This window comes from Anolis carolinensis, unplaced genomic scaffold (assembly GCF_035594765.1).
Source record: "Anolis carolinensis isolate JA03-04 unplaced genomic scaffold, rAnoCar3.1.pri scaffold_26, whole genome shotgun sequence".
NCBI classification, from domain to species: Eukaryota; Metazoa; Chordata; class Lepidosauria; order Squamata; family Dactyloidae; genus Anolis; species Anolis carolinensis.
In genome coordinates, this window is record NW_026943835.1 from 535,770 (window position 1) to 556,170 (window position 20,401).

The 20,401-nt window shown below is 46.6% G+C and overlaps 1 protein-coding gene and 1 long non-coding RNA gene across 2 annotated transcripts; one reads left to right on the plus strand and one right to left on the minus strand.

The window, feature by feature from the left end:
* Positions 1 to 1,620: 1,620 nt before the first annotated feature.
* LOC134294880 (uncharacterized) lies at positions 1,621 to 10,578 on the plus strand. Its single transcript, XR_010001515.1, has 2 exons — positions 1,621 to 7,349; positions 7,491 to 10,578. It is a non-coding gene; the product is annotated as an uncharacterized LOC134294880 (long non-coding RNA).
* A 5,584-nt stretch (positions 10,579 to 16,162) lies between these two features.
* LOC134294873 (zinc finger protein 135-like) lies at positions 16,163 to 20,237 on the minus strand. The gene has a single exon (XM_062966657.1). It carries the CDS (start codon positions 19,086 to 19,088, stop codon positions 17,811 to 17,813), a length of 1,278 nt encoding a protein of 425 aa, XP_062822727.1. The 5' UTR covers positions 19,089 to 20,237; the 3' UTR covers positions 16,163 to 17,810.
* Positions 20,238 to 20,401: the final 164 nt, after the last annotated feature.

The window sequence follows — 20,401 nt, forward strand, 5'->3', positions numbered from 1 at the left end:
TCAGGCCAGGCCAGGCGCCGCCATCTTCCTCTTCGTCCTCCTCCTTCCCCGGAGCCCGCCCTCGCCCCCTCCCATTGGCTGAGCCCGGGACGCCCCGCCCACCGGAGGACCCCCATTGGCTGCCTGCCGCTCCCCCCTTTGATTGACGGGCGGCAGGGCGGGGCTTCCGTGGGCCGATTGAGGCCTGTGAAGCCGCAGACTGTCCGTCCGTCCTTCCTTCCTTCCTTCCTTCCTTCATTCCTTCCTTCCTTCCTGGGCGTTGTAGTTCGCCCTCAACCGGGGACACCGGGACCCCCACCCAGGATGGGCCTGGCCCGCCCTCGGCACACGGAGCCCCCGGGACTGGCTCAGCCAATGGGAGGGGAGGGGAGGGGCTGGCCCCGTGGGAGTTGCAGTTCTCCCTCCCGCCAGAGAGGGCGCCCAGCCCCACCCGGGAGGCCTCTGAGCACACTCGCCCCGCCTCTCGCTCTTCCGCCACCGAGGAGGATCCTGGGAGATGGAGTTCAGACACAACCTCAGGCCTTTGGGATGATTGAAACACTGACTCGGTCAAAGAACCTGAACAACGCCGGGTTATGATCATTATTATACTGTTACAATACATTGTTATATAATAATAATAATAATAATAATAATAATAATAATAATAATAATAATAATAATAATAATAATAATATAATACTATGTGATAATAATATAATAATATATTATAAGGGTATAATAATATATAATAATACTATAATATAATCATATTATAATGATAAATAGTTGTAATACTACAGTATATTATAGAATAATTTAACACTTACAATACATGAGATTTCCTTCCTTCCTTCGTGATGGTCGGCCACGGCGTGAGGTCCCAGCCAAGCCCCCTTCCCCTTACATTATTATTTTACAATATAATATATTTTATATTATAATAGAATTAATATATTTGAGTATTATATATTATTACTAGCTGTGCCTGGCCACACGTTGCTGTGGCGTTGTCTGATGGTGTTGGTGAGAAATTGTTGAGGTAGTCGTATTGAATGTCTGTTGTATGGTTGTCTTTATGTTTAGTATGCACACTGAAGTGGATTATATGGCAGTGTGGACTCAAGATAATCCAGTGCAAACCAGATAATATAAGTTTCTAAATGGGTTATATAGCTGTGTGGAAGGGCCTTGAGTCTACACTGCCATATAATCCAGTTCAAATCTGATAATCTGTGGAAGAGGACTAACTGTGCCTGTCCCCTGGGCTGAGGAGGTTGCTAGAAGACCAAGTGGGTGGAGCTTAGCCTTCAAAGTGGCAGCAATTGGATAAAAACTATTATTCCTCTCCCTGTAATTAGGACTTTATTTTTCTTTTCTTTTTGTTGTATCAACCTAGAGCTGTGAATGATGGGTTGTGTTGTCAAATTTCAAGGTTGGGGGGCCTGTAGTTTTGTTGTTTTGTCCGCTGCCCTAATGCCATCACTCTTTTATATATATAGATTATTTTATTATTATAGCTAAAGTGTGATATGATATTATTGTTATGAAATATTATATTACATTGCATTTTTATTTTATAATATATTATATTTTATGTCATTATAATATATTACAATTAATATATTATCATATATATATATGATTATTACTATATTATTGACATCAAATTGGATAGGATAAGATAATGATAATGTTATAATATAATACAATATTATAATTATCCTATCCGATTTGTCATCAATCCACTCCTTTGGGCTTCACGCAAATCTACCCTTTGCCAAAATATACAATCCTGTGCTTTGACCAAAGTCAAATTAAAATTATGATATAATATAATAATTATTACAATATTTTATTATATATTATTGTACTCTTTTTACAATATTATTATTATTATTTTATAATGACACAGCAAACAAGACAGATATGCTGGATTTCGTGTCACAAAATCACAAGTCGAACTCTTCCCAAGTGTCTAGGACTGTGTGATGTATTTTCGGATGATGCGTTCAGGTCCCAGTCGGGTGGCCTTTTGCAGCTGCTTTTCAGAATTTTTCTGACCCTTTGTGTGTATTCTTTGCTGACCACAGTTTTCACATGTTCATGCTTGATGTTGTCCAGCTGTAATATGCCCAGATATTTATAGGCCTCTGGCTGGTGACACTTTATTGTTTGGCCATTAGGCATATTCATGCCCTCACTTTCAATGATTTTTCCCTTCTTCAATGCCACTGTCGAACATTTGTCCAAACCAAACTCCATGCTGATATCAGTGCTAAAAATTCGGACAGTGTTAGTCAGAGACTGGATTTCAGTTTCTGTTTTCCCATACAGCTTCATTATTATTATTATGATATAATTATATTATGATAATGGATTTCCTGTCCTGCCCCTCCTCTGGTCCTGCCCACCAGCTGAGCTCTCCCTCCCTCCCCCTCCCTCCCTGGATGGCTGTTCCGTGCCTGCAGGGGGCGCCATGGAGACCCTTGTGATGCGCTGCAGCATCGCCCTCTTGTGATCGAGGTGACCACCCTCCCCCCCAGGACTTTGTAAAAGATAGTTCAAAAACCAAGACTTTATGTTCTATATTCCATATATTTATAGTAGAAGGTGATTGAGACTTTTTACTGGAGTTTACTGTAGATTATCCCTGCACTCTGAGGCAAGAGATAACAACTTCATGAATTGTAAAATCATGCTGCTAAAACTCCACTTTTATGAATTTCCATATTGGGTTCCCCAGATGTTATGAACTTCGTTCTTATCAAATATTTTCAATTGTTTATATCACTCATGATTCCCCTTTATGCAATGTAACTCACTTTTATGGATTCTCCCTTATTTCCATGAAATCTATCTGTCTGCCTATATGTATTTGTACTCTTTGGGATCCCCGGAAAATATGTATTTTTCCCAGCAGGGTTTATATTCCAACTTTGTTTTATTTTTCATTTTATTTCATATAATTTGTCAAATCATGAAATCAAATGGGAAATATTTTGACCCCAACATGAACCCCAGATCCTATGACCCAGGCTTCCCTTCCCAAAAACAAAAGGATAATCTGCCACAGTTTAACCCAATCTAATTCAGATTGCATGGACAATATAAGGCTTGAGTCACCGAATTCGGAGTGTTGTCCTAAAGGTGATTCGCCCCCAAGGCAAACATTGTCATATCTCATCCTAAGGAAATTCCAGGACACCTCAGGAAGGCGCCCTGTGGAGCCTTGTCAATTTTGGCTCATCAACACCCATCACCACTTCCCCCCTGACACCCCAAGGCATATCTAAAATCTGTATACGTGACAGGAACCCTTGATTGCTGTCATTAATCCCTTTAGAAATCGGCCGGACAGGAATTAATCTGATCTTTCCTGCCCTGTCACTTCATTGTTCCAATAACTCCCGCCTTCCCCTTCCTGATTGGCCCGGGTAGAGACAAAAAGCAGCTTCCTATTGGGCCAACAGAGCAAGGCGGGAAACGAAAGCCCGCCTCGTTCAACACTCTAGCCTATCCGCGATCAGATGGGCGGGGGAGCGGGGCGGGAAATTCAAGGGGCTGTCAGACTGAAACATTGTATAAATATGGCTTTATTTTGGATATATGGTACGCTAGTTGGCTGAATGATCGCTACTAGTGTCCTTTTCAGCTGAATCGCTCAATAAAGACTCCTTGGCGGATTTTCCTTCAACTTTGGCGGACCTTCTTCATTTCGGCTCCAGGTTGTATTGCGGCTCATATTCTCCTATTGGCTCCGCCAAGGTCCGTTCTCTCAGGACCGGATCGGCTCTCTCCTTAAGGGGCCCGATCCCCCAGAAACGCGGTCGACAACATAATTTGGCTTTACCACGAAGGGACTTGCTTGGAAGTTCCAAAAATCAATTTCTAGGCTAAAATTCCAAGCGGCAACCTTGGTCCAGATATTCTGGAACAGGTTGGGGAGAGAAACGGCTGCAAGGAGGGCCCTCCGACCAACAATTTGACCTCATTTCACATCCAAATTTCTCTGGCAGTCCCTTTCTCTCTCTAGATCTGATTCAGGGTACTGAACAAAGGAGCCAGATAGGAGGAAGCAGATTTTTAGCTCCTCGAAGGAAAGGCGCCAACGTGAAACAGGGGACGCCCTGAAAAAAAGGGAACCGGCTCCATTGTTGAGACCCAGGTGGGCGGAGCTCTGGAGGTATTGCACTTCGGATCAGGGCTCGGTAACAAATTCCTGGTGAAACGCGGGAACATCTGGCACCTGAAGGCGTGTGAGAACAGTCTGGCTTGTAAGATTACAGGTTCAAGGATCGTGGGGTAGGGGACCGGTTGTGTTCCCGGGTCACCTGCGGATTCCACGAACGCCAGCCATTCAGCCTTGGTGGAGGGAACTCTTGAAAGGACGAGCTGCATCCGGCCGGTTGGGTGAGTCGTTACTCCATTAACTGTCAGTGTAGGCAGGGGCTGAGCTAAGGATGGGTGTTTGTTCAGCACGTCTAGGGTGTCCCACCCCAGCAGACATCCCCAGGGATTCTCCATTGGGCAAGATCCTGGCCAATTGGGGTGGGCTTGCATCGAAAAACATGGTGCAGGCCAGGTTGGGCCAACTCAGCGCGCATAAGTGGCCCCTTGTGGCCCTTGAAGGGGAACAGCTTGCCCCCCCCCCCTTGAGTCGCCGAATTCGGAGTGTTGACCTAAAGGTGACTCACCATGGGGAGGGCAGGTGGTTCCGGCTTGCTTATGCCGCGATGTTCATGGCCCTAAAGCCAGGGAGAGAATTGGAAGGGGGGGGTCCACGTCTTCCCATGCAGAGATTTGGGCTCCAAAAACAACCCCCCCCCCAAAGATTCCTCTCTAGACCCTTTCCCCTTACCCCCTCCTCCAGAGGATTTTCTGGACACATTTGCTTGCCTTCTCCCCCACCCCATCAGCCCCCTCCTCCAATCCCTATCTCTACCTTTTCTCCTCACCCTGAGTCCTACACTGATCTAGGACTCCCAAATTGGCCTTCCGAGGGAACCCTTACTTCAGGGACCCCCCCCCCCAAGAAATTCCCCTCCAGAGAGTTCAGCCCAGTCTAACGTGGAGGAGGGCTCCCAGCCCCCTCCCCTCTCACCCCGAAACACACCTGATCCAAAACACTGTTCCTCTTCTCAAGTCACACTCTCTCAGCCATTCAATAGTTTTCCAAAGAATCATTTTCCCCTCTCTCCCTCCTTTTAAAAAAAAAGCTATCTATTTTTGAATTTTTTTGAGTCACAGTTCAATCCCCTTTTTTCCCCTCTTCTTTTCTGTTTGTTTTACCCATAACTCCAGAAACTCCCCAAAGATCCCAGAGGAACATAAATCTTTAGACTGTCAATTTGCATTTTTGTTGGTTACAATTTGCAAGTGGGATCTTTGATCTGGCATTCTTTCAAAATCGTCAGGTCACATCTTGAAGTTAGCTCAAACTAAAGGGTCCTGTGTCCCCAAAGACTCCTTTCCCTTTTTCTCTTTTTTTCACCTAATCCCTTTGGGCAACCCTGCAAAACCCCTCCCCTTTTTGAACGCTCTCTCTCTGCCTCACCCCCCTCCACTCCCCATCCTTCTACTCTCTCAGCCTCATCTCTCTCTGGGGGTTATTGTGTATTTATGGAAAACCTTCCATCTTCAGGGACAGCTGAGTCCTGCCGGGGGCTCCCCTGTTCTCTGAGTCATATTCTTTGTTTGTTGTCCTGATTTTGGAATTTGCCTGTCTTTTAAATGTTGGGAGCCAAGTTTGGTTCCTTTTCATGGTTTTCTTCCTTGATCTATCTTTTCTGTTCCTGTCTCTCTCTCTCTCTCAGCCCCCATCCCAGCCGTTCCATTGAAGCCTGATGCCCCCCCCCCAAAATTGTATCTGCCCCTGCCACTCAACTCCTGCCACATTCAGAGTTTTCCTCAGATGGGAAGAATAACCCCACCATCCCCCTCCTTCTCTTGCCCCCACCAGGCTCTCTCTCTCTCTCTCTCTCTCTCTCTCTCTCTCTCTGCGCTCATTCCTCTCTTGGAGAGAGAGGAGAAGGAGGGGCTGCGGGGAGATTGTGCAAAGAGGACACTTTTTTTCTCTTCCTGTTTTTGGAGGGGCAAAGGGGGGAGAAGATTCAGTCCTGAAGCCTCCCACCAAGCAAATCAAACCTTCTCCAACTTGATATTCTGCCTTGCCTACCCTCAAATTGTACCCTTTTTTTCTTTTCCTCTCTCTCTCTCTTCCCCGGCCTGAGTGAAAATCTCTCTCTCAAATCTCAAATCCATTTCTCCTCTCCTTCCTCTCTTCTCACCTTTTAAAATCCCTTATTTCCCTTTGTTCCCATTTTCTAGACACTATCCCTAACGTTTTACCTCAGTGTTGTCTTATATTTTCTTTTGGTCCTTACAAATGGGGGGGGGGGGCATTCCTTTAGCCGCTTCTGTTTCTTAATTTCCCCTTTTCTTTCTCTCCCATCTGGGAAGCATGGCAAAGGATTTGGGTGGGGGAGGGGGACTCCCAGAAAAGTGTTGATTAAATTTTGTGTGTTTATGTAATGTGTGGGCTGTATACTCTTCTCTACTCATCCCTTTGCCTTAAAAGCCACCAGCGATATATAGTTTTCTGGGAAGGAGGGCTGGAATGGACTAGCTTAGTGCTATGCTCTCTCTCTCTCCCTTTTTCTTCTGTGCCATCTCACCTCCCTATTTTCAAAGGTTCAAGCCGTAATATTTTGTGACCCCCCCCCCAGAGAAATCCTGCTGCTTTTGTGGTTTTAACTTTTTCTTCTCTCTCTCTCCTCAAACCTCCCTTAACTTAGGGACAAAGGGGTGGGGGATGGAAGAATGGATTTATTTTTCTATATGTGAGTTTTTTTCTCTCTCTCTCTCTCTTCCACTTCATGTTTTCCTAGGCCAAAATGCACTTCAACATTCTCCTTTTTCAAAGCTTTCTCCCCCCCTTCCTTCCCCTATGAAGGGACTCCCAGCATCCCCATTTCTCCTTATAAACATACAGTCAAAATCCTGGTTTACTTTTATAGTAAAGGCACTCTTTCACTCTCCACAGTTCCCCAACAATCTCCTTTCTTCCTTTCGGGTCCTTCTCCCTCCCTTTCCCTGAGTGCATGCGTGTGAATGTTTTAAAAATCCCTCTAACTGCCTTTAAATATGAGGAGGGCATTAGAGTCCAGGGGACCTTCCAGGCACAGCTGAAGAGATCCAGAGGACCGGACCCAACCACCTGACTGAGGACATCAGACCAGACTGCAAGACCCATAATCCATACCTGCCACCATGAACAGTTCTAAGACCTGGGTAGGGGCTCTCGGAGTGCGCTGTGGATTTCATGCAGCAGCTAGAACCCAGAGGCCATTGGAGATGGTCCTGTGAGGGTAAGCCCGGACCCCCAGTCACCCAGAAGAGACAGCCCCACCTGGGGCTGATCTGAGACCCCTACGGGGGAAGCAGCCCCATCTGCCTGGCTCAGGGGCTAGAGACTAAGACACTGCTGAAAGGATTCTTGCACATGGCAGGCTTTTATGGCCAGACCACCGTATGGTGCCCTCCAGCTGGCCTGGTTCTGCCCTGGCAAAGGGCTACTGAGTGCAGGTCTGCCTTTGACGCTGCCAAGGAGGCCCTCATGACATCACCAGGGGACAGAATTGGCCGCCATGGCAGAAGATGTCCCAGAAGAAGTGAACAGGATTCTACCCGTGACCACCATGAGGGAAGGATTTTCCGCCCTCACCAGAGCTGTGCCAAAGAAGGACCCCAGGACTGCTGGAGCCCTCACAAGGTATGAGTGACTTCCCTGACTAACCCCACCACGGGAGGGAGGGAGGGGGGGCTTATAATCTGTCCTTAGTTTCCCTAGGCACTCTCTCCTTTCCGTCTCCTCTGTTGGAGTGCTGGACCTGCCTGCAGTCACCAGGAGGCGCCGTGCTGTGAGGCGCAGAAGCTGTGCCCAGTTGCCCCCAGCTGCCAACTACAAAGGGGGGCCCAAGCTGCAGCCAAGAAAAGGCAGCCAAATGGGAGTACTGCATCACAGCCTCCATCATCCCCAGCCCTCACCACCTCCACCTTCATGCTCCATTTCCCATGACTCCAGACCAAGGGACATCTGCTTCAACACCATGGGATCACCCACCACTGACTGAACCTCAGCTTTCACCTCTTCAAGCTCCTGCCCTCCAACAAAAAGGCACAATCTGATCTACCAAGGCAGAGGCCCTGCATGCAGTGAAATGTCGGGGCTTTGGGAAATGTTCATAGCCATTTCCAAGCCCCGAAGGGGGGAAAATGTGATCGAGGTGACCACCCTCCCCCCCAGGACTTTGTAAAAGATAGTTCAAAAGTCAAGACTTTATGTTCTATATTCCATATATTTATAGTAGAAGGTGATTGAGACTTTTTACTGGAGTTTACTGTAGATTATCCCTGCACTCTGAGGCAAGAGATAACAACTTCATGAATTGTAAAATCATGCTGCTAAAACTCCACTTTTATGAATTTCCATATTGGGTTCCCCAGATGTTATGAACTTCGTTCTTATCAGATATTTTCAATTGTTTATATCATTCATGATTCCCCTTTATGCAATGTAACTCACTTTTATGGATTCTCCCTTATTTCCATGAAATCTATCTATCTGCCTATATGTATTTGTACTCTTTGGGATCCCCGGAAAATATGAATTTTTCCCAGCAGGGTTTATATTCCAACTTTATTTTATTTTTCATTTTATTTCATATAATTGTCAAGTCATGAAATCAAATGGGAAATATTTTGACCCCAACATGAACCCCATTTTCTATGACCCAGGCCTCCCTTCCCAAAAACAAAAGGATAATCTGCCACAGCTTAACCCAATCTAATTCAGATTGCATGGACAATATAAGGCTTGAGTCACCAAATTCGGAGTATAGTCCTAAAGGTGATTCAGCCCCCAGGGCAAACATTGTCATATCTCAGGAAATTCCAGGACACCTCAGGAAGGCGCCCTGTGGAGCCTTGTCAATTTTGGCTCATCAACACCCATCACCACTTCCCCCCCTGACACCCCAAGGCATATCTAAAATCTGTATACGTGACAGGAACCCTTGATTGCTGTCATTAATCCCTTTAGAAATCGGTCTAGCAGGAATTAATATGATCTTTCCTGCCCTGTCACTTCATTGTTTCAATAACTCCCGCCTTCTCCTCCCTGATTGGCTCGAGTGGGGACAAAAAGCAGCTCCCTATTGGGCCAACAGAGCAAGGCGGGAAACGAAAGCCCGCCTCGTTCAACACTCTAGCCTATCCGCGATCAGGTGGGCGGGGGAGCGGGGCGGGAAATTCAAGGGGCTGTCAGACTGAAACATTGTATAAATATGGCTTTATTTTGGTTATATGGTACGCTAGTAGACTGAATGATCGCTACTAGTGTCCTTTTCAGCTGAATCGCTCAATAAAGACTCCTTGGCGGATTTTCCTTCAACTTTGGCGGACCTTCTTCATTTCGGCTCCAGGTTGTATTGCGGCTCATATTTTCCTATTGGCTCCGCCAAGGTCCGTTCTCTCAGGACCAGATCGGCTCTCTCCTTAAGGGGCCCGATCCCCCAGAAACGCGGTCGACAACACCTTCTCAGCCCCACAACCATGGCATCGTGGAGTCCTGAGGATTCAGTCTCGATGACGTGGCTTTTTTCTGGCCTGAAGACCCCTTTGGCTTTGCTTTGTGGAGACAAAGGGGACTCTGTGTGGTGGTGGTTAAGGTCTCCTTACAAGAAGGCAAGAGTCCAGCCGGCTTAAACGAAGCTGTAATGAAACCACTGTTGACAAACCATCCCTGGACCCCACTCAATTGGTCAACTTCCGGCCAGTTTCCAGTCTCCCCTTTTTGGGCAAAGTCATGGAACATGTGGTGGCCTCGCAACTCCCGTTGTTCCTGGAAGACACTGAGTGTCTGGATCGGGCGCAGTCTGGCTTTAGGACGGGTCATGGAACTGAATCAGTCTTGGTCTCCTCAGCAGATGATCTAAGCAGGGAACTGGACGAGGGGAGGGTGTCCCTCTTGGTTCTCCTGGGCCTCTCATTGGCCTTCCATACCATAGACCACGGTCTCCTTCTGGGATGCCTTGTGGGAATAGGGCTTGGAGGCAGTTTTCCTTCCTGGAAGGTCACTCTCAGAAGGCGTTGCTGGGGGACACCTGCTCGGCCCCACGGCCATTCTCTTGTGGGGTCCTGTGGGGTTCAGTCTTGTCACCCATGTTGTTTAACATCTACATGAGGCCGCAGGGAGAGATCATCCGGCGTTCTGGAGTTCAATGTCATGTGCTCCCAGGTGACGTCCACCTCCGCTCCTCCTTCCCTCCTCCCGGTCAGGAGGCTGCTCAGGTCCTGAACTGGTGATTGGCAGCTCTGACGGTCGGGAAGAGGGCGGATGAACTGAAACTGAATCCAGACAAGACGGAGGCACTCCTGGTCAATCAGAAGGCCAAACAGATTGTAGGGTTGCAGCCTGTGCTAGGCGGGGTTAAACTCCCCCTGAAGACACAGGTCCGCAGTTTGGGACTGACTCCACATGAGGGAAGTTGTAGTTCACCCTGGATCAAGACACAGCACTGTGACCCCCACTGACAAGGGACCTGGACTGCAACTGGCACACACAATCCTCGTGACCAAAGAAAAATACTGGAGAGGTTTGTGGGGGAATTCCCCTTAATTTATAGCCGTTGTAGATACTGGGGTTTATAGTTCACCCCACAAAGGATGGCCCCGAACCTAACTTAGCACACAGAACCCCCATGACCAACAAAAATGCAGGAGGGCTTTGGGGGAAAGTCGCCTTGATTTATAGGAATTATAGTTCACCTACATCCAGAGAGCACTGTGTATGCGAACAACAAGGGATCTGCACCAAATTTGGCACGCATATCTGACATGGCCAATTTGGAATACTGGTAGGTTTTGGGGGGACATTTGGGAGTTGTTGGTACTGGGATTTATAGTTCACCTACATCCGGAGACACTGTGACAACCACCGACAATACAGGGACCAAATTGGCACACAGAACCACCATGACTAACTTAATACACTGGAGGGGTTTGGGGGGAACAGACCCAGCATGGTGGGAGCTGCAGTTCACCCTGCAGCCAGAGACCCCACGGACCCCTCTGATGATGCATCTAGAGAGCAGATTTGCCCAATATGACACACTTTAACCAGTGATGGAGTTTGAGGAGGTTAACCTGCCATGATGGGAGTTGTAGTTTACTCACAACCTTATGCATTCTGTAAAATAAAAAGGACTTTTTCAAATAACCCAGGCAACACTGGGTACCCAAGTGTGTGTGTGTGTATTTGTTTTCCAAGATGGCTCCCACTTCCAAAGAGAATTGTGATTCCCACACGAAATGAATTGGTGCAGACGTAGCCCAGATATCCCACATGACCATCTTAAAATACTGGAGAGGTTGTTGGGAGGGGGAATTTATCCCGGATGATTGGAATTACAGTTCAGGGAGAACTTCCAGGGAGCACTCTGAATCCCACTGAGGATGGATCGGGACCAAATCTGGCACAGACCCACCATGACCATATTTAAGTACTGCTGGTTTTGGGGGGATTGACTTTGGATGATGGGAATAGTAGTGAAGCTGATACCTGGCGAGACTGGCTACCCGCCAAAGTTCCAGGAAGAAGTTAGGACTCACCAGCTGAAGAGAAAGAGCAGAGAAATCCAGACTGAGAAGAAAGAGCCACGCTTGGGCCTCTTGCACTGCTTCACTATCAGGAGGCCTCCACCATAGCTGCGTGCCCACCATCACTAGGCCTCCCGCCACCACCACTAGGTCTTCAACATCACCAGGGCCTCTGCCATTGCTTTGCCTCGGCCACCACTGGGCTCCCTCCATGTCTGAGCCTCCACCAACTCCCACTGGAGCGTTGCAGCACACCAAAATACCTGGACTCTGTTCTGATGTATAAGAAACACTCAAGAACGGAAAATGGAAGGTTGGTGGACAGAAAAAGAGACTGAAAGATGGGCTTAAAGCCAGCCTGAAAACCTGTGTAATAAACACCGAGAAAGAACTGGGAAGCCCTGGCTCTTGAGCGCTTCCGTTGGAGGTCAGTTGTGACCAGCAGTGCTGTGGAATTGGAAGAGGCATAAATTTAGGGCGAAAGGGAGAAGTGTGCCAAGAGGAAGAAGGCATGCCAAACCAACCCAGACCGGGACCGCCTTCCACCTGAACATCAGGAAGAACTTCCTCACTGTGAGAAGGGCTGTTCGACAGTGGAACTCTCTCCCCGGGGCCGTGGTGGAGGCTCCTTCCTTGGAGGCTTTTAAGCAGAGGCTGGATGGCCATCTGTCGGGGGTGCTTTGAATGCGATTTCCTGCTTCTTAGCAGGGGGTTGGACTGGATGGCCCATGTGGTCTCTTCCAACTCTACTATTCTATGATTCTATGATTCTAAGATGCCCTCACTGTGGAAGAACGAACATGCGGGTCAGGAATAGGAGGGCTCCACATGTCCACCGCGAAGACACTACACTTGAAAGGCCATCATGCTTGCACAACAAGGGATCCCCTAAGTAAGTGAAGTGAGTAAGGGCTCTTCTTCAGAAATATTTGGGTGGCTCTGGAAGCCTTGATTCACCCTTTCCTTCTTTCAGCTTCTTCCTTCCTTCCTTCCTTCCTTCCTTCCTTCCGCTTCCTTTTCTACGCAGTGTGCTTTCTTTGGAGAAGAGGGGAGGCTGAACAATCTCTACGTTTGAGACTATCGGCGCTAAATAATATACCGGTGACACCAGATCTGGGTGTAAACACTATGCATGTAACTTCTGTTCAGCACGAAAAATCATACCTTGTCCTGGCACCAAGCAGATCCATTCACACACACATATTCACTCACACTCCCACACTCGCCCATCTTCTCGCAAAGGACAGATCCATTTCCTAGCAGAGCTAAATGTCCCCTGAAGAAGGAGAGGGTTTGGGGCAACCGTCAGCCAGCCAGATCGGCTGTGGCCTGGACACGGTCCAAAAGAGGTAGAGGTCGATTCTCAAATCCTGGATCCACAGGGTCACCAAGGTCATCAATACAACAGAAGAGAGGTTCTCAAAGTGTACCCAAAAGTCTTATGGTCCTCCTTGCCGCCCCAAGCGTTTCCACCCCCACCTCAGACTCCCTCGCTGCCCAAAGATTATTTTCCATGCTGCTCCCCTTCCTCGTGGTGGGAGTATTATGGTCTATCTTGCATCACCCGCCCCACACAGGCCGCCAGCTCTTTCCCCCTGGTTTGGCCAGCTGCTGAGCTTAGAAAGGGCAGGGTGGCCAGCCAACCACTCCACCCCTGACCTGAAATCATCCTTCTCCCCTTCTCTCTCAGCCCCTCTATTGCCCTCCTTTGGGCTGCCTCCCCTGCCTTACCTTTCTGAATCAGTGAAGCTCATGGTCTGCTCTGTACTGCTAAGAATGAAAATAATATGCTCCAAAAACATGTTCTTCCCCCCAAAACATGGCTAGATTTCCCACAATGTATTTTGAAAATGTTTTGTCCGCAGTGGATAATAGTCTTTGTTATGAATGGATGCTCCCGCTAGAAAATACATAACAATGTGGGGAAACTACAATTTCCAATCCTCCCCAAACCAGGCCATGTTGGGTCTGAATGCCAAATTTGCTCCAGATCTCTCATCAGATAGGTTCAGTGCTCTCTGGTTAAGGGTGAACTACAATTCCCATATGCCAAGGGCAGTCACCCCCAAACCCAGCCAGTATTTATAATTGGCCGTGTTGGGTCTGTCTGCCAAGTGTGGTCCAGATCTGATACTGACTGGGTTCAGTGCTTTCTGGCTACGAGTGAACTATAACTCCCAAAACCAAGGTCAATTCCCCTAACCCCCTGTAGTAAGTTCAGTTGGTCATGCGGCTTCTACGTACAAAGTTTTGTCCCGGTTCATTGTTGGTGTGGGTCATAGCATCTCTCAATGCAGGTGAACTACAACTCCCAGATTCCAGGCAATCACCCCCAAACTCCGCCTGTATTTAGTTGGACATGTTGGGTCTGTGTACCAAGTTTGGTCCATCATTGGTGGGGTTCAGCGTGCTCTGCATGCAGGGTGAACTACAACTTCCACACAGGCGGGTGATTCCCTCCAGTGTGTTCTGTAAGCCATCAGGGTTCTGTGTACACGTGTGTTCCGGATCTAATGAGGGGAACATGCATGCATGCTTGCTGCTGCTGGCCTCTTCCAGGATATTTTGTGAGAACAAGAAATGCAAAAGCTGTGTTTATACTGTGGAAATGAGGGGCATTTTGCTCATAATTGCTCTTTAAAACCGTCTCAGCTGCCGGGAAAAGGGAAGCCCTAATGCGCCATGAGTCCAGCGCATTAGGGCCTATGATGCAATTGCCTAGAGGGAATAAGCATGTGTTTGTGGCCGTACAATTAAGTGTAATGGGTCAGAGACCAGTTAGTACTCAGGCATTTTTGGATTCAGGGGCTACCGTTTCGTACATAGACCAAAGTTTTGCAGAAAGGAATAAGATCTCAATATTGAAGAAAAAAGTCACAGCTTGGGTGGAGGGTGCTGATGGAAGGTTGTTGCATTCCGGGATGGTGGATCAAGAAACAGCGGCTGTAACCTGGCAAGTGCAAGGGCAAAAGGGGACGTTAACTTTTGATGTCACTGCACTACCTAGATATGATGTCATCTTAGGTATGGACTGGTTGACACAGGTCAATCCTCGGGTGGATTGGGCTCGCAAAACTATTAGCTTGGACCCGCCAGTGTGTTTAACTCTAAACAAAGTGGGTGGGGATATGGAAGGTGTTCCATCTTGTTATCGGGACTTCTGGGATGTGTTCTGTCAAAAAGAAGCGGATAAATTACCACCACATAGGCCTTATGATTGTGCAATCAACTTGGTGGAAGGAGCTAAGTTGCCTGCAGGCAGGTTGTATGCGCTCACGGTACCTGAAAGACAGGCTTTAAGGGAGTATTTGGATGAGAACTTGCAGAAGGGTTTCATTAGACCTTCTAACTCGCCTACGGCCGCTCCAGTCTTTTTTGTGGCAAAAAAGACAGGCGACTTGAGACTTGTGTGCGACTACCGTGTGCTAAATAAGTACACTGTTCGGGATAGGTACCCTCTACCTCTAATTCCTGAGTTATTGTCTCGGGTTCAGGGAGCTTCCATCTTCACTAAATTAGATCTGCGCGGGGCTTACAATCTGGTGCGTATAAAGGCTGGGGATGAATGGAAGACCGCGTTTAACACCTGTTATGGCGCTTACGAAAATTTAGTAATGCCATTTGGGTTGTGCAATGCGCCAGCGGTATTCCAACGGTTCATTAATGATGTGTTCCGGGACCTTTTGGACAAATTTATGGTGATTTATTTAGATGATATATTAATTTATTCGAAAAACGTTCGTGAACATGGGGAACATGTGCGTCAGGTTCTGTCTAGGCTCAGGGCAAATGGGTTGTTTGCTAAGGCCTCAAAGTGTGCCTTTCATGTGTCTGAGGTGGAGTTTTTGGGACATGTTATATCTGGGAGGGAGCTAAAAATGGACCCGCGAAAAGTGGACGCTGTCAATACCTGGCAAGAATTAACCTCCAAAAAAGATGTGCAAAGGTTTTTGGGTTTTGCCAATTATTATAGGGAGTTCATTCCCCATTTTGCACAATTGACGGTGCCTTTAACCCAACTCCTGCAAAAGAAGCGTTCATTTGAATGGACTATAGAGGCCAAAGAGGCATTTGTACAACTGAAACGTAGCTTTCAGAATGGGAACATTCTGGTACATCCAAATGTGAACAGACCATTTGTTGTTGAGGCAGATGCTTCTAATTATGCGCTGGGAGCAGTGCTCTCGCAGAAGGACCCGTCCGGTAGATTAAGGCCTTGTGGTTTCTATTCTAGACAACTCACTGCGTTTGAACAAAACTACACAATTTGGGAGAAAGAGTTGCTAGCTATCAACCTTCGAAGTTTGGAGGCATTGGTTGGATGGGGCTAAACATCAGATAGTGGTCCTGTCTGATCATAAAAACCTGGAGCATTTGCAGACTGCAAGGAAATTGAACCAAAGGCAAATTAGGTGGGCATTGTTCTTTTCCAGGTTTGACTTCAGAGTGCAATTTGTAGAGGGGAAGCAGAACTTGAGGGCTGATGCTTTGTCTAGGAAGCCTGAGTTTAAGACTGCTGAAATATCCTCTGAGCAAACCATTTTACCTGTTTATTGTTAAATATGGTACAGGACAGGCAGGATCTTCATGACCGGGTGTTGTCCTCTCAAAAAGAGGATAGGTGGACGCAAGAACAGCTGATATTGCTCTCTCAAGATATGAGGACTATACTGCCTAATTTACAAGATGAGGATGGGGTACTATCACGTAATGGGCAGATTTTTGTACCGCCTGGTAAATTACGCTTGGAAATCATCCAAGCATATCATGATGAGCCAACTGCGGGACATTTTGGGAGATTTAAGACTGTACAAGCCATCACTCGTCATTACTGGTGGCCCAAAATGAGGCAGGACATTTTAAAGTACTGTGATAGCTGTGCTATTTGTCAGCAGTGTAAACATCCAGTGGGTCGACCTTGTGGTTTATTATCGCCTCTACCCGTCCCTGAAAAGCCCTGGCAGATTATTTCTATGGACTTCATTACTGATTTGCCTAGGGTGGGTGGATATAGGCCTCTTTCGCAACAGGCCTCTTTCGATCTGTTAATTTTTATCTCTCATTATTCTACTCCCTTTAGATAATATAACATAACCACACTTCTATTTCTGATAACACTCTTCCAAATAATATTACAACTGACATTTGCCCATGTTGTTGTCAGTTTGTTCACTTTGGCTAATTTGCAGGTCCTCATAAGCCATTCTTTTTGCGTTGGAATAAAACATTCCTTCCATCCCTGTGTACAGTCAATTCTCACTTTAGTATCTTGCAGTCACTATCCATGTTTTCATTCTAATTGATCATCCAACATTCTCAACATATAAAACTCTAGTTTCATTTAACCTCAATTACGTTCCAGAATGGAATGTATTTTAGTTCAATCTTTCTACAATACACCACATGTGATGAAATGTCCCAACTTTGTTGTGTGTATATTTTTATTTGATTTATGTGGTATATTACATCAAAAGTGGGAGAACATCGTATAGGTAGATAGAAAGGTAGAGTGAATAGCTTACAGAGGACAAAGAAAAGGGAAGAAAAAAGGTGTGTGTGTGTGTATATATATACCCACCCACACACACACATATAGAATATAAAAATATTTTTAAAAAAACAAAAGAAAAAAAGGAAAATGACTATATATATATATATGTGTGTGTATATATATACATACATATATATACACATACATACATACATACAGTGAGTTGACTTCCCATCTGTGCTTTGGAGAATGTTCTTTCACTTTCCTGATTTTTCCTGTTTGTTTATTTCAATCCTCCTTTGTTAGTATGTTCTTTATATGTAAGACAGATCTATATCAATGTCCAGTTTTCTTTTTCTCATAAATTCTGTAAAGTTTGTCCAGTCCGTTTTATTTTTCCCATCTCTTATATTTTGCGTTAGATTGTCCATTTGTATAATGTCAAGTACTTTTAAAATCCATTCTTCTATTGTTGGAGTTCTCTTTCCTTTCCATACTCTTGCCAGTGCAAGAAAAGTCCCAACTTTGAGCTCGCATTTCCAAAATTTGCAAGCGTTGCTTTTGTACATGTTTGAATGACACCCTGGGGTCAATTAACACCATTCTCTCCAGGGTGAATTCCATGATGTTTATGTCTAATGTCATTCCGTGAAAATCTCTGTCCACATTCCAGGCATTTCTACGGTTTCTCCCCAATGTGAGTCCTTTGATGTGAACTTAGGTTTCCCCTCCGAGCAAAGCTCTGTCCACACTCCAGGCATTTATAGGGTTTCTCCCCAATGTGAGTCCTTTGATGTGAATTTAGGTTTCCCCTCCAAGCAAAGCTCTGTCCACACTCCAGGCATATATAGGGTTTCTCCCCAGTGTGAGTCCTTTGATGTGAACGTAGTCCTGAACTACAAGCAAAGCTCTGTCCACACTCCAGGCATTCATAGGGTTTCTCCCCAGTGTGAGTCCTTTGATGGGAACGTAAGCATCCCTTCTGAGTAAAGCTCTGTCCACACTCCAGGCAGTGATAGGGTTTCTCCCCAGTGTGAGTCCTTTGATGTATATGTAAAGCTGAACTGTGAGCGAAGCTCTGTCCACACTCCAGGCAGTGATAGGGTTTCTCCCCAGTGTGAGTCCTTTGATGTGAACGTAGTCCTGAACTACGAGCAAAGCTCTGTCCACACTCCAGGCATTTATACGGTTTCTCCCCAGTGTGAGTCCTTTGATGGGAACGTAGAGCTGAACTATGAGTGAAGCTCTGTCCACACTCCAGGCATATATAGGGTTTCTCCCCAGTGTGAATCCTTTGATGTCTACGTAGAGCTGAACTACGAGCAAAGCTCTGTCCACACTCCAGGCATTCATAGGGTTTCTCCCCAGTGTGAGTCCTTTGATGTGAACGTAGTCCTGAACTACAAGCAAAGCTCTGTCCACACTCCAGGCATTCATAGGGTTTCTCCCCAGTGTGAGTCCTTTGATGTCTATGTAAAGCTGAACTGTGAGCGAAGCTCTGTCCACACTCCAGGCAGTTATAGGATTTCTCCCCAGTGTGAGTCCTTTGATGTGAACGTAGTCCTGAACTACAAGCAAAGCTCTGTCCACACTCCAGGCATTCATAGGGTTTCTCCCCAGTGTGAGTCCTTTGATGTCTATGTAAAGCTGAACTGTGAGCGAAGCTCTGTCCACACTCCAGGCAGTTATAGGATTTCTCCCCAGTGTGAGTCCTTTGATGTGAACGTAGTCCTGAACTACGAGCAAAGCTCTGTCCACACTCCAGGCATTTATAGGGTTTCTCCCCAGTGTGAGTCCTTTGATGTGAATGTAAGTGTCCCTTCTGAGTAAAGCTCTGTCCACACTCCAGGCAGTTATAGGGTTTCTCCCCAGTGTGAGTCCTTTGATGTGTCTTCAGCTTTCCATGCTGACTAAAGCTCTTTCCACATTCGATACATTTATATGCTTTCTTCTCCATGTCAGCAGTGTTATGTATATTTAATTCTAATAAGGACACTTGATTCTCGTTTTTCCCTTTCTGATTACTCACAGCAGTGGGTTCAAATTACAGGAAAGTGGATTCTTCCTGAACATTAAGAACTTCCTGACTGTTAGAGCTGTTCAGCAGTGGAACTCTCTGCCTCAAAATGCAGTGGAGGCTCCTCTGGAATCTTTTAAACAGAGGTCAGATGCTCATCTGTCAGGGGTACTTTGCACTTTTCCTGCACGGCAGAGGCCTGGACTGGGTGCCTCATGCAGTCTCTTCCGACTCTATGGTTCTACTCTATAATCCAAAGTGAATGTAGGAATTCAGCAAGATCAGCCCCTTGAGAGGAATCCTTTTTCCTAGAGGACTGGTTTCCTTACTACACTTGGTTTCCAAAATCCTTAATATCGACTAGAAGCTGGTTCGTTTCCCATCACGGCAGGGGTGGCTCCAGAGAACTCTCACATCCTGGTCAAGAAAGAAGAAGCAAAAGGTTAGACATGAAGCCGCATACCTCTGGCTCAAGGCAAACAAGGCGAAAAAGGAAAGAAGAAAGGAAAGGTGGAAGGAAGGGAGGAAACACAGAAGGACAGGATAAGAGAAGGAAGGAATCACGGAAGGAACTGAACCCTTTCCCCATATTAGAGGGCCACTGGGTCAGACCCAAACATGGTTCCCTCGGTAGAGCCCATGATGAGATGCAAAGACAGGCACAGCTCCAGCCACAAAGTCTCCTTCCTGCCAACTCCTCTTTTTCCTCCATCCAGTGGAAGATTTTCAGCAACAGAAGAAGAACTAGCTAGGCTCAAGGAAATCCTAAGAAAACTCGAGGCCATGGAGAGAAAAGGTCTTCCCTGGATGCCTTTGGGAAGAAGACTTCAAGGGGCCTCCAGATGGCCTGAAATGTTATCCCTTGATTCTATACGGCTGAAAACAAAAACGACTGGGAGAAGAACTGGCCTCAGAGGGAACTTCCCAAAGAAATAGCCTGGTATTCTATCTCCCCAAACTCTCAAATGGTTAAGACAGATGTAGAAGGAAGGTTTGTAATACTAACGATAGAACTGCAAACAAATACCGTATATTCAAGCATAAGCTGGCCTTTTCAGCATGTTTTTAATGTTGAAAAAGCCTCCCTTGGCTTATACTCGGGTGAGGGAGGGAAGGAGGGAGGCGGGTGTTGCTGATGGGCAGCCCTCACCGTTTGCAGTCCTTGTCCTTGTGACTGAATGAAGGTGGGCACCTCCCTGAGGTTACAAGACCCTACTTGAGGAAGGGCAAAGAGGTCCCCATTCTTCACCACC